Source organism: Platalea leucorodia (genome assembly GCF_965183815.1).
Source record: "Platalea leucorodia genome assembly, chromosome: Z".
Taxonomy (NCBI): domain Eukaryota; kingdom Metazoa; phylum Chordata; class Aves; order Pelecaniformes; family Threskiornithidae; genus Platalea; species Platalea leucorodia.
Window position 1 is genome coordinate 29620248 of NC_138858.1, and position 15112 is coordinate 29635359.

At 38.5% G+C, this 15112-nt stretch overlaps 1 protein-coding gene across 1 annotated transcript in view; it reads right to left on the reverse strand.

The window, feature by feature from the left end:
- Positions 1–1078: 1078 nt before the first annotated feature.
- The window catches only part of PGM5 (phosphoglucomutase 5), a 77574-nt gene continuing 63540 nt past the window's right edge, over positions 1079–15112 (reverse strand). Inside the window, exon 11 of the mRNA XM_082335426.1 lies at positions 1079–3587. Within this exon, the coding sequence (XP_082191552.1) occupies positions 3498–3587 (90 nt within the window). The 3' untranslated portion in view covers positions 1079–3497. The remainder of the gene's footprint in view (positions 3588–15112) is intronic.

The following is a 15112-nucleotide window of genomic DNA, read 5'->3' on the forward strand; positions in this document are numbered from 1 at the left end:
GAATTTGCTGGTATTTTATGACTTAGCTCAAACCACATGATGCTAAAGAGCCGATGCTAGAAGCCTGTGTGGTAAAAAGCCACAGCCATGGTTCCCAGTGAGACTACGCCAAACAATTTGCTGCTTCTAGTCACATTGGCACTACACTCTTCCACTGTTTTCAGTAATTCGGTCTCAGCTATTGTGTTTTTGTAAACTGTTAAAGTAAGTTATGTCAGAGTCACCAATTCATACTGTGCCAAATTTGCCCTTATTTCCCCCTAGTGCAGACTATAATTTATCTTAGATCATGAGAGCAGTTACAATACACTGTCATTAAACAGATATTATAGACAGTTTTCTTTAATATTGAACATTATTAAATCATTCTTAGACTATGCTCCTTTCCCACCTTTACTTCCTTTTTCTCGCTTTCTCTCTCTCAAATCCATTGTTGTGCTATTAGTATTCTTTTATCACATCTCTCTCTTTCCAGCTTGATCCAGCAATTTGTCCTCTCCTAATCCTCTCTGTCACCTGCTGCCTCTTTCTCTGTTCCTGGGGCTCACCCAAGCCCTGTCTTGGTCAGCCCTCTGCTAATGCACCTTGAAATTGTTCTCTCTCTCACTGGTGTCTCGGAATTCCTCTTTCTCCTTTTCCTCCAGCATGCTGGAAGCAGACATTTGTATTGCTGGGTACAGAAAAATCTGAGGTTTTGGGAAACAGAATTACTGTCCAAGTAAATGTTAGTGCAATCTCAGCTGAACAACACAGGAATCTTGCAATTTCTAGACTTGATAAAACTGCTTATCCAGCAATAGCCACAGAAGGGTCTGGGTCTCTGTCATAGCGCCTAGACACTGTGATAAGACAAACAGTATTAGTAATAGTCTTCCCTCTGCTAGATGTATCGTCTGTTTTTAGAAACCTTGCATCTTTGTGTACGTGCATATATGTTGCTCTTTTCCAAGCATTCACCTCTCATGTTAATAAGTAAAAGACGTCACGAAAAGCAGCACACTTTATGACGCTATGGCTACTGTCCTTCCCCAAACACATCAGATATAAAGATACACAGTGCACTTCAGCCTTACAAAGTTTTATTCATCTTTTTGCAGAGAAAAGCAATTAACTGGTGTAAAATAACAGCTGTTACATTTTAGCAATATCACCAGTCATCATAAAGAAGGCATGGTGAGTGGATTTGGGGTTAGGCTAGTTCTGAAAGTCTGCTGTTTGACAGCTATTCAAAACCACACACAGACAGCCCTTTTCTCCATTTCGGTACAGAGGCACAACTATTATTTCTGAAGCCCAGGACAAATCAGTACTGAGATTTTAAAACATATCCTTTGTTCATGAAGCCTGCCTTCATGAAAACAGACTGCCATCTACTGCAGCTAGTGCTCCAGTGACTTTCTGATAAAAGCACAAGTATGCTTCGCCACAGTCCTGATTTGTTCCTCATGCGTCTTCCCACTGCATCTTGAAAGACACCTGGCTTCAGTACATCTTACTTTTCAAAGTGCAAGTCCCAGTCCCAGAAGCTTGGCAAATGGGATACTTGGTACTATTACTAGCTAGTTCACCATGTGATCAAAAATTATTTCATTGTCAGAAAACGTGTAAGAGATTTTAGACATTCTTCGACTGCCTTTCAGAACGCTCTTTCATGCCGTCCAGTAATTTGAACTATATGTCATAATCCAGTCTATGCTTGACCATGTGTGATCCACTAGTTAGGAGCTTACTATCCTGCACCTAGAGGAGCTTGATCTATAAGAAAAATGAAAGATTAGATAAACAAGGTTACTGTAAAGATAAATATTCTTACATTCAAAAGTAGATGTCCAAACTGTGTGAGAATGCCATGGTCATCTCCAAAAAAAATCTTTACAAAAAGAAATAAAGCCTTAAAATCTCTTTTAGTTTATGGGAATACTTAACCTTAAGGTAGAATACTATGTGATAACATTAGTACCTCATTTGTTTAGAGTCAATTAAGTAGATAATGTAATTGTATTAAAGGCAGTTTTATTAGGATGCTTGAAAGTGCAGTGTGTCTTGTCCACAATTACATATTAAGACAGAAATACAGCATTATTCTTTATTGTGCACTAAGTGTCATAGCAATTTTTTGACAGAAGTGTTGAAAGAAATCAAAACAATTTCCTTTGCTGCAATATTATATAAATTGCACTAAAATTCGACAACCACAATGAATTGAAACACACTGCAAAGAGGCAAGTTGCACAAGCCACCTTGACAAATGATACAAGTGACCACACTGTTCCCAAGGAAGCAAAGCTTTCAAACAAGTCACATGCATAAAGTGTTTGTGTTCTTCTTCAGAGCACAGTATTGTAGCTAAAACTGCATTATCATTTCACAAGCAGAAAAATGCTGATGTCCATATCCCCAATATCCTTCTCAGACCTATGCCGGGACACCTCTTTGCACTCCCCAAATTTTTATTCCATCATCTACTGTTACAAAGAATCTAACAGAAACTGCATCCAGCTGGTGAATCAGACAAGTATTTCTATTTAATTCATTCGCATTTGTTTTCATTTCCTCCTCACTACATGCTTTGCTTACCACTTTGTGCTAAGTGGAGCATGAGTATTCCAAATACTTAAAAAACTTCCATAATAACTCCTTCATGAAAAATTGCTGAACTTGCAGTGATTACCTTTCAAACACAGTAAGCACCAATATCATCTGCTGATATGAGGAATATTGCAAAAAACAGCCAGATTCCACACCCGACATACTGCTGGAAGGACACAATCAGCTTCTGTAGCACAAATGCCTCCCTTTGGAGGAAACAAAACAAAGAGTCAAAAAATCAGGAAAATCTAAAGGCACAAGTCACATTGATATGCTTTAAAAGCAGGGGTAAAAAAAAAATATGGGGTAACCCCTTCTTTGGGAGCATGTGCAAGTGTGTATACAACACTGCTGCCAGCATGCATCTGTGAGCAATGGGAGAGACAGGAGAGGAGGAGTGGTGTCAGGTGAGGAAATATACCCTTTGCAAAGCTTAGTATACAGCCCTTATGCCTCAGACATGGTCTGTATACCTCTTCGTAAACCAACAAGAAGGTGACAAGGATCTCAAACAATTTTGACCAAGCATGTCTTTGCTTTGCAACTCCTCCCTCTCTCTCCCTAACTGAAATTTCCCCAACCTTTATCACAGCATTCAAAAACAAGCAGTTTTTTCTTTTCTGTCACATTGCTGACAACAAGTGAAGGTTAAGGCCTCTTTCTTTGGTTATATTGTTATCTGAAATTAAGATATTGCAGGTAAAACAAAGTCAATACGCTATTGTATTTGGAGATCAATGCAAATGAATATGCTCAATGTTATATTGAATTTTTCTTCCCCCTCTACCTCTATCCCCAAGAAAACTTTTAAAATCATACAAGGCACAAATGGCTAACATGTTTCAGCAAGGTCCTGTCTCTTCCTTGCTGTTCCTCTTTTGGCCCTGGTTTAACACTCTTCTGTGGCTTCAGGTGATGACAGTGGGTCCCTTTCGCCCTGTCCTCTCATGAATCTGAGATATTTTCAGTGCGATTGCTATAAGAGGACTCAGCACAGCCTAAAGAGGAAGAAATACATTGAATTACATAAAGCAGAAATATCAACAGGCATCTTATATTTATAAATCCCCCTTTTAATTGTAGTATTATATAATAATAGTAAATCATTAAATATTAATAAACAGACACAGTTACACAGTCTATATTGTCGTACTTGATATAACGAAGTATCATGCTGAGCATATGTTTTGTGAAGTGTTACACTGAGTATACCTAAGCTATGCAGAAAAGAGAAAACAATAAATACACTGTACTGATAATGTCTCTATGTAAGAGGAATCGTGGAGCTCTTGTGAAATCTGATGTACAGAACAACCTAGAAATCACAAAAGTAGAATTATTTCTATTCTTATGAGTGGAAGCCATGTAGATGAAATTTTCTTCCTATACACACTTAATCTGTGAAGCTTAGGGGCAGAACATACTGTAACAATTACCTTAACGGGAATCACAAAAGTGTGTTTTGAGTAATACCATCTGTAATTGTATTCAATAGGATAAATTTCAACAGAAGCAATATGAACTCTCAAGTTTCAGGCTACAGACCTTATTAAATAGTCGTATTTATGAAACTGTCCAGATGGCTGAATGCAGATAACAACTATGATAGTACCATATGAAAACCAAGTAAAATACATTTTTTCAAATGGCAACTGAATCTTCTCTCAGTTAATTAAATGATATGCAAAGACAAACTGGCAGAGCTGAGTTTTGTATGAAAACCTTCTTTTCAGGAATCATGTATTTGATTACCAAACTAGTAATTTTCTGACCCTCAAAGATTTCCCCCTGCTGCCTCTTTCAAGTAAACTACATTCTGGCTTTAAACCTGTTAGGTTTAAAAATCAAATCAAACAAAACAGTAATTCTGGAGAGCTTAAATTTACAGATATCTTTTTTTAATAATCTTAGTAGAATCAATACTTTGAATCTGTTTCAGCCACCTAAGAGTTTCCGACAGTATGAGGTGTTTGCTTTATTTATACAAGTGGTCAGACAGTTAAACCAAAAGAGTGAGGAGACAAACTAACTGTGCAGGCAGAGTCATGGAATAACACCATGAATGCCATTGGTGTCAAGTGAGTTTATGATCAAACTTAGTTATGCACAAGTGTGAGCAGTCTGAAATGTTATTGTTCAAAAAACTCCATATTTGTAGATATCTATCTACTGATTAATTGAAGCAGAATACAAGTCCATTAAAGCCAAACATGCTTAGAGAAGATTAATATGTGGTGCACAAATTCGCATCTGTGGGGAAATGCTGCAAAAGTAAATATTAAAATGTGCCAATTTATAAGGTCTGGACCTTATCATTCCTTCCCTACAGCAACACGGATTAAGGAGAACTGAAAGAAGACCAAAGCATCTGAAGTCCCTCTGGCACACCCCTAAGAAAGCCCTTCCTTATTTAATCTAAAAAGCACAGGAAAATTTAAAAAGCAACCCTACTGACCAGCTTTACTTGACCCTGCTTTCTTAAGCAACAAATGCACTCTGAAGAAAAAAACCAAAACCAAACAAAACTCTACACAATGCTTTGAACAAAACACAAAATCAAATGAGTTTATGTGACACCCATTTACATAAACAATTTATCTGGTGCTCTTTTGCCAAGTTGTTCCAATTACTACTAAATATTCTGCTTGTTACAATCAAGCTTTTCAACAGAGGAAGTCCTGTTTTAGTTCTGGCCTCTCACACTTCAATTTAACTACACTTTCTTCATCCTGCAGATGTAAAAGAAACAAAAGTGCATTCTCTTCGCAATGGCTAGAGCAGGAGAGAATAATAAGGAACTAGAGCTGTATATGCCTCTTAAAAACTCCTTTATCTCTGCAATGAATAGTTTACATTTCAGTTGCAAAAGACAAATCCCAGCCAGCAATCATTTATAATTAATATGACTCTAGAAAGACTTCTATATCTTAAAGACATCTTGATTTAAAAGTATTTTTCAAATGGTTCTTTCTACTTAAGAAATTGTAAAACTTTACTGTTAACATGTCAACTCAAAATGGCAATTGCAATCACTCTGTACATTAATAACGTATTTATCTCTTGGAAACTGTTTGGGAGATATGGCATGTTATCCTTTAGATAAAATTTAAGAACTGAAAATTAACAGAACTGACTTAAATCAGAATTTTGCTTTAGTAATAACAGGTAGAAGTTACACTGCTAAAGAAAAATAACTGGTAGGAATGATTATTCATACCAGGAAATACATCAAACAAGCAGATATCTAACATGAGGCAAATAAAGATCAAAAGCCCTTTTCTTGGGAATAATCTGTACCAGAGCTGTCAGAGGTTTTTCATTCCTGCCTGGCTCATGTAGCATTTCTCCTCTCTGTGATCTTGCAAGAAAACTCCATACAACTCCCTTTCTTCTAGTCAAGCTCTCAGATAAGATTTGCCTCATGATGCATCCAGTTTATTAAAGGCTCAGGCAGGGCTGAAATGTACCTGCTTGCAGGTTAAAAGCTCAGCATGTGTCTGGAGTTTGGCTTTAGAAAATATTTTTCTCAGAATAGGTGGACAAATGCCATCTATACATCAAGAAACACCTTGTGAAAACCTACTATATGTAGCACTTATGCTAAAACCTTCCAACTTTCATCAAAAATTCACACAGTTCTGATGCAAAATCATCTGTCCAGACTTTGCCTGGAAAGCTTGTGAATATTTTATCTTCAGTCTCTCCCCGAGCCTGCATTGAATTTCAATCTTACAGGAAAATCACATGTAGGTGTGTTTTACACAGTCTAGGCATGGACATTTTCCATAGGTCTCAAATTCACTTTTCCTAGTCCAATGTAAGTCTCAAAAACAAGTTGCCCCAGCAGTCTCATCAGTGAAAAGAATTCTGCAGAATTTATCTGGGAAAAATAAAACAAAAAAAAGCTCAGAGAATGGTAATACCCTCAAAAAGGATCCAAACATTTAGTGAACACCAGGTAACTACAACTCTCTTTTACAGTTCTGAGACTTGCTCTGTCTTCTCTTACTGTACTGATCTGCATTTTGCATACATCATCATGTCCACCAGTGTTATTTTGTGCTCTCTTCAGCTTTACATATATTCAAGTGAATGTACAGGGTGGAACACGAGGAACACAGGGTCAATTATTTGTATATATGTCAGTATTTGTAAAACATTAAACACTAAACCATTTGCTCCCTGTATTCTGGGACCATAGAGAGAGGTAATGGAAGGCCATCCAAATTAGACAGTCTTAAAAGAATGTCCTACTGGGGACAAAGATTCACCACCAATTGGCTAAACCTTGTGTGACTGTTATATAGGCATCTGAATTATTAATAATCAAAATGACAGTTCGGACAGTAATTATTTCAGAACAAATGTTCATACCTTGCAAAAGATTGCTAGGCAGACCTGGCATAGTACTACATGTTCCAGAAGAATTCACTTACCTGGAAAAATTATTAATGCCTCAAAATTAAAAAGAGATAAATAAGTGGGTTAGTACACCATGAAGTCGTCAAAGAAGGGCTATAGTTTAACTTTTGGAGCTCTGTAAAGATAGAAGATGTGCCAAGTGCTTTCCATCTCTGCATCTTCCCTCTCTAAAAACTGCCGTCAAACCCCAAGTTCTACCTCTTCAGCTGCTGGTCTATCAGATTTAGTATCAATTAAAGTAGTTTTCAGTTCATAAAGGTAGCCTTGAGAAAAACACGGTTGCAGAACGCTTTGAAGTCAGCAAAAGCTGTAATTGCTAGGTGGTGGTATTATTGTTGTATAAATTATGATAAGCCTTGACATTTCAGGCATGGGCTAGAAATCCTTTTCTCTCCTAACACTTAAATTCATTCTCAGTCCTTCTCTTTTTATCATTTAAACATTACACAGATGGTTGCTCAGAGGTCAGGGTAACTGAGACAGCTCTAAGTCCTGGAACAAGGACACAGAAGAACTGAGAAATAACTCCTTCCCTTCTTATGTCTTCCTGCTCCCACATCATCTTCCTTTGCTTCATGTGACTGCTTAAAGCTGCTGTTAGCCCTTTGTAATCTGAGCAACAGAATCACTATCACGTGAACTTAGGGAAAGAAAGAGAAAGGCAGAAGAGAGGGGCAAATCCCCCAAAACATGTTTTGATGGCCTTACCTGTTAGAAGGAGCTTTTCCTTTGGCTTTAATGTAGTTTAAAAGTCAAACCAATACACTTACAAAGCAACACTAAACACTAAAGCAACCTGGATAGCCTGGTTCCTTGTGGAACAAACTGGTCTGGCTCTGTAACATCCACAGCACTGGTGGTGTTCACTTTATTACCACGAAGCAGCACAATCGCCATGGGAAAAAGGAAACTGACCTCTCTACTCTTGTGCATGGTCTGCCTGCTAATTCAAATAAAATTCCAATAAATGTCAGGAGGCCAGCTGTTCTGACCCTAGCAACAGAGGAGGGCACGCATGAGGAGTGAAAAAGACAGGAGGAAACTGTAAACTGAGTGGTGCATGGAAACATCTACATTTGCAACAGATTAGTTCTTTTCTAGTATATCCAAAGAGCTTTGAGTGAAGATTAGGTTTAATGAACTAATTTCCTTGATTCATGAAATATAATTACGGAAGTATTTTTCCTATGTAATAGGAAAACAGACTTTCCTTTCCAGATTCAGCTGATTTAAAATTTGTTCACTGTATGGCTTTGGGCAGAATCAGAAGCTAAATTACCTGAACAGCACCAACATGCTGTGTTACCTAAGAGTGTGATCAAACAGATGAAAATCTCCATATTCCATGTCCCCTCAAAGAAAATCTTACAAATTTTAATAGTAAAGGCAAAACTTTATATGATTTCTCTGGACCGTAGTGTATGCTTTAATAGCCAACCAGAGCCATGTTAAAAGACGCAGTGCTTCAAAAATAAACAAAGAGGCAGTAATTCTCTAGCAAACTGCACTTGTGCTTAGGGTTGCAAGAGTGTCTTGACAGAATCATACAGAAAGTTTTAATTTTATCCGTATTAAGTGATATTGGACACAAGGACTTCTGGGTTATTGATTTCAGCTCCCTGCTCTTGGACAAACTCACACCATAAACAACCACTTTATATATATATATCTATATATATATATAGATATATATCCACTATATATATACAATCATATACAATCATAATCCTTTCATATGCCAACCACAGTCCACCTGAAAATCAGTTTGTTTTTTTCCTCTGCTACTTGCCATTCAAAAATTGTTTCAGAAATTCAGTCTTTGATTATCAAGACACTCTTTATCCCAATGATTTTTCTTTTAATTGGCGCGCCTTTTTGGACAAAGACACAAAGAAGCAACTCCTGCCCCAAAATCTTTGCTTGGCTGCTGTTAATCTAATGATTCTGTAGCTAACTAGCACGTAGTTCACTAGTCTTTGGCAAAAGTAATTGCAGCATTTGTCATTCACTGCATCCCGTTTAAAGACTAGCTGATATAGACTGCATAGGTCTATGACAACACCAATTTAATGCTGTTGCAATTCACGTAATGAATAATAACATACTGTAAACAGAGTGAGTTAGTCCACATTCAGAACAATTCAGATTATTCACTACACTATTCCCAGGGCACTTATCCTGCAACAGCAGTACAACCACGTTGTTGAAGGACGCACTGGATTTACAAATAAAACAATTCAAAACAACTCTGCATAATGAGTCATTTCTTTCTCGGTCTTCATATATGACTTCCTGTTTGCATCTTATCTAAGTTTGACAATATATTCAGGTAGCTAGACAAAGGACAAGAAGATACTAACCATGTGTTGGGATCTGCAAATAATGAATAATGAGTTCATCTATAAAATGAGGCTATAAATGAGCCTAAAGGTCAATAAACCTTTTTAGTACTTCGTGCCTGTTGAAGATATCTCTAGATTTTCCGTCGGTGTTAAACTTAGCACAGCCAATAACTCTATTAGCTTTAGAAAAAGATACACACCCATGCTTAAAGGTTCAAGACTTCAGATATCAGTTTGTCATTTGTTATAACTAATTTCCTGGAATTGCTAGTTGGATGCCTATTTGACTGGTTAAAACCAAAGAAATAGTCTTTTTAGGAAATATTCCAAGTTAGCTGGAAAGCAAATTTCTCAGGAATGCACAGTGATGAGGGGCTTCACCAATGACAAGGAGCATCAACAGACTCTTCTTCCATTCTAAGGGGAACATTCCAGTTTTAGAAAAGCATTGAGCATTGCTTTCAAGACTTTGTTTTAGAACTAGATTGCACCATCACTATGAATTACGTAATTTTAAAATGCTTACATTGAATTTTTTTTAATAAACTTTGCACAGAGCACAATGGTCATTTTTTTTTATTGCTCCTGACTTTCACTCCTGTTGATACTGACTTATAGGAAGAACTGAACTACTCATGGACAAAAAGTAGCCACTCCTTATCTCCCAGGTGACCATGAAGCTGCTTCTGCTGATTTCTTTCAACGGATCGTTCAACAGCCAGAAGCCACTGCTATTCACATTTATCTATGACCTTGAACTTCTAATTATTGGCATATTTTACTATTTTCCCTTGGACTCTTATGTTGTTGATCAGGCAGTTGTTTATGCTTAATTTATTCTATGTGGAAAGTATTACCAATTAATTGTATGAAAGACGCTACTGAAACAAGATTTGGGTAATCCTTACATTCATTAGCAGCTACTGTTTGGCCTACATATAAATTGGAACAAAAGGTCCTTATGAGCCTTGCTTCTGTCTGCTTACAAGAATGCTCTTACGGAAGCTCTAATGTTTCTGAATAAGAATACACGCTTAAAGGCAATAAGGCCTGAAAATCAGCTCTTCCCGTAAGACTCATGCAGAGTTACACAGCACTGAAGCACAACAAAGTATGAAGAGATCTTCACTTGAGCACCACTCACTCGAATGGCTCCCTCGGGCCAAAATTAAAAGACACAGCTTTGAGCAGCCCCAACAGTGCTTCAAAGTACGTCAGGCTTTCTGTTGGGTATCAAATCAAAGTAGGGCCTACAGCTAGCACTCTCACAGTAGTTGAATCTGGATGACATTGAGCATTGTTACAGATCTTTGTCCAAATTTTATTCTGGACAAGGCTTCATCATAGAACAGCCCAGGTTGAAAGGGACCTTGAAAGATCATCTGGTCCAACCTTTTGTGGAAAAGGAGTTATGGTCATCCACAGAAGTATAGCACCTCTAATGCGAATGATTAATTCTGTCCATTTCAAGTGAACAGTTGTTTGTAGAAGAAATGTAAGAAATGTACTTGTATATATTGTCCTTACAATATGTCTCAGTTAAAGCTTAACTCAAAAAGTGCCACAATGTCATACTGGTGTTTCAGGACAGTATGCATGTTTCAGCATGCATATTGGAAGGTGTAGTTTAGATTTCTGCTTATCTGTGGAAGATTCACCATCAGCAGTTACACTGTCAAAGAGAACAGAAGTAAACTAGAAAAACTTGAAAACTGCTGAAAAGTTGGCTGATTAATTTTGGAAGAGGCTTTGTCTGAAAGGAAAGGGGAAAAAAAAGCGATGCTGATAGGAGGCAAACTCAAGCTAGTTACCACAATGATTCCACAAAATGGCACTGTAACTTCCAATATAAATGAGTTGTCTATTAAGACACAGAAATTTATTTCTTGTGAAAAAGAGCCAAAAGGATGACTCAAGGTACTTTTGCCTTTTGTTTCAGGTATTGACTGGAATTGTCACCAGCAAAAAACATGGAGCAATGCAAAGCATTCATCTTCCACTTGTTTATGTAAACAATGAAAAGAAGGTACTGGAAGGAGGTGGTCCAATGAGCAGAAGCAACCAAGCATTTACTTAAGCAGCCAATCGTCAAATAATTTTATGTCTTGGTTTATCATATAAAAAGTATGGAAGAGAGTTTTTCCTGATCAGCTGTTCCACACAGAGTGCAATGATACAGAAGCTACATGTAGTCATCTACCCAATTACAAAGATCAATTACACTTAAAGAAAAATAAGCATTTATCCAAAATGTAACAATTTCCTTAAATACTATATATAAGGCATATACTTTACATACTTCTTTATGTCAGTGCTCTTTGAATAACTGGTCACTTATGAATATCTTGACTATGCGCCTATTATGGAAAGCAAATAGAAAACAAATCTGTCACAGCTCTTCTAGACATACACGCGTCAGTATGAATCTCAAAGCAAACTAAGCAATAAAGGAATTACAATATCAGGAAAACTCTGCCACCCCTCCCCAGCAATGCTGTTTTCTGAAAAAGGAATTTGCTATTCACGCTCTTCTCCATCTTCCACTGAAGGTTATCAAATGTGCTCCTGAGAAATTGTTATTTTTGTACTAACATGAGGATCTCCTGAAATCAAATTTATGTGCCCCCTTGAAATCCACTATCTGCCTGTGGGATACAATCTATGACCTTGCAGGTCCTAATGCCCTCATGTTGTTGGCAATGTATCCAGCCAGGGCAAGGAAAGAGGAGCAGTAGGAACTGGGCAATACTATACGATGAGAAACCAAAGAAGGAATTTATTGCATTAATCAAGATGAAGCTGCTCTTTGTCCCAGATTTTGTGCACATGGCAAGACATGAGGAGGGTATTCACAGTACTATCTATTTCCTGAGGCAGTCTGGATATTAAAATGTTGGTTTGCACTGCATGAATGCGGGACAGTCACTGCCACAAGTTTCAAGGCAATGATTTTTCCACTCCTGGGATTATCTGCTCACCAGTGAATATCCTGGATAAACAGCCAAAAGTGTAACAATCTGACAGGCTCTGGTACATGTATAGAAAAAAATCTTCCAGCTTTTTTTTCTGTCCCTAGGAGTAACACACCCTTTTGGTGTGTAGAATAAAAGACCAGACTCTGAAAGGCCTGAGGCAGTGATAAGCCCAGCCCAGTCTCCTCTGAGGATCCCCTGCTGCACCCTGCCCATGGGCTCACGCAGCCCATTTCAGCCTACCCTAGGGGTGTTAGTGCCTGCCTGAGCTATGCGGTAGGAGTGCTTGTCTCCAGACTCATGTCTGGCTCTGCTGCCTGGGTGGACCTCAGACCTGTGCTATAGGTAGCTTCTCTCCTGAAGGACCCCTTGGATGTACATCATAGCTTGTCTCCAGCTCTGACTTTGACCGTGTCTCATGGATGGACCCACACCATTGCCTTGTCTCCAGCCCTGTCTCTGGTCCCATCTCCTGCTGCTCCAGACGGACCCTGAACCTGACCCATCACTTACCTTGTTTGGGATGGTCGGTGAAGCTTGTTACCAGAGCCTTGCTCTGCCTGCTCCACTTCCCTGCTGTGGGACTGTCCCTTGGACAATGAGGGCACTGCCTGCACTGTAGCTGCTCTGGGTGCCTGGCTCCTATCACCTTGTGCAGCAGCCCCATTCTTGCTGCTCCCTGGACACAGTCTGTGTTGCTGGTGAGGTCACTAGACCTTGCAGTGGACTTTATGCACCTCTCTCAAGCAAATCCATGCAGAACAGAGATGAAATGTAACAGTAGGGCAGCACATTCCTCATTTTCTGAGGATAGCCTCTGCTCCCTCAATCTAGTCTCTTCACAAGTGGAAGATCACTGAGAACATTTGCTATTTTCCACTCATTTAAAAAAACAAGTGTTAAATACTGGGCGTTGATTGTAGGTTACTTCAGGAGACACAAAAGGCTAAACTCTGCCAGCATGTCATTTCTCTCATGTTGCATACCTTGTAACAAGTAAAGTAGAACAATCCGTTGACGCAAAAAGGATTCTATTTTGAAATGGCATGTTCTCATTTGTAATTAAATAGTCAAAAGTTTAGCTAGATGAATGCTGCAAGTATATGCTCTATTGTTTTCTAGTATTTTGGGGGGGGGGATTTGTTAGGCAGGAACCATGTTCAGATCACAATTTTTGTGTCACATATCACAAGGTTACCGTAAGTCTGCTGCAAACCTCTAAAACGAACTCTTAGTCTGTCTCTTACCGTGGCTTATTTTCCTTTCATCTATGCCTTGCCTACATAGCACAGAGAACCATATTTAAAATGGTCAGCTTAATTGCAACTGATAAACAGTTTGTGCTGTAACAGAAGTTGACATAGCTCTGGTGCATTGACCTTGGCTGGCTGCCAGGTGCCCACCAAGCTGCTCTATCACTCCCCCTCCATTCTTCACTGACATTGGTGTCTGCATAGTTGTTTCTCCCACATATTCTCATTCCTTCCTCCCTGCTGCTGTTGCACAGTGTTTTTTACCCTTCTTAAATATGTTATCACAGAGGGGCTATGAGCATTGCTGATTGGCTCAGCTTTGGCCAGTGGTGGGTCCATCTAAGAGCCAACTGGAACTCGCTCTGTTCGACATGGGGGCAGCTTCTGGTGTCTTCTCACAGAAGCAACCCCTGCAGCCCCACTGCCACCAAAACCTTGCCAAATAAACCCAATGCAGTAGCAAGTGAGAATGGGGTTGTAGCAGTGTTCTTCCTTGGTCAAAATACACTTACGACCCTGCTAGCTGGCTAAACCCAGATGTGCAGAAAAACAATAAAATTGCTAAAAAATGGTCCTTTACTCTGTTGGAGGCTTAACATTATAAGTATTCTACCCAAGGAGTTACTAAGGATGCAAACTATTACTTTAAGAAAAAGCAAATAAAATCAATAGATCATATCTGCAGGAATGGAGTCTGCAACATTTCTGGAAAAACTGAAGCACTTTTCATGACTGATAGACAATTGTTTAACAGCATAAGAAGAAACTTGCTAAATTTATGGTGGGAATCTGGTGAAAAAACAATGCCAAACATTTACCTAGGGTTCAAATGCATTTGACAGCTTTTATGTTTTGGGAAATTTGCATTTACATTCCAGTCATGAACACACAACTACATGGGACTTCAAACTACAGGGTTTTGATTTACGACAAGCCAAATGCTTATCCTCTCTTCCATGAAACATCCTTAGTCCTCTCTTGTTGTGTAACACAGCATGAAGGTGTTTTACTGGGAAAAGTCTGAGAGTTCAAAATGTGATTTATATTACGAATCATTTTATGCGTCTGCTGGACTATACTGCAACTTGCTTTCAACCTTTACTCTTCCTAGGAAAGAGTCTGGTTATGATACAAGATCATTCTCAGACAGCTGCAAGTCTTTCCCTTACAAGGAATCCCTACATTGTTTAGACTCTGGCATGCACATTTCCTAACTGTACTCTCATAGTGAGGAATCCCTGGGATGCTGTAACTAAGTGATCCCCAGATAAGTTGCTTGAAAAATAATTATCTTTTTTTTACTCTTGTTCTATAACTCAGATTACAACACTTGCAAAAAAAATGAGTGAAAATTTAAAAGTAGCATGGCTTCTCTTAATAGACTAAAAGTCATTGCCCAGCATTTATCACCAAGCTTCTCAGCCCTTGACATTCCTGTTGTGTTAGATATTACACAAACATACAGTAAATCTGCTGGTCCTGCCTCAAAACATGTACAGTCACATGATTAGGAAAATCATGCACAAACACAGTA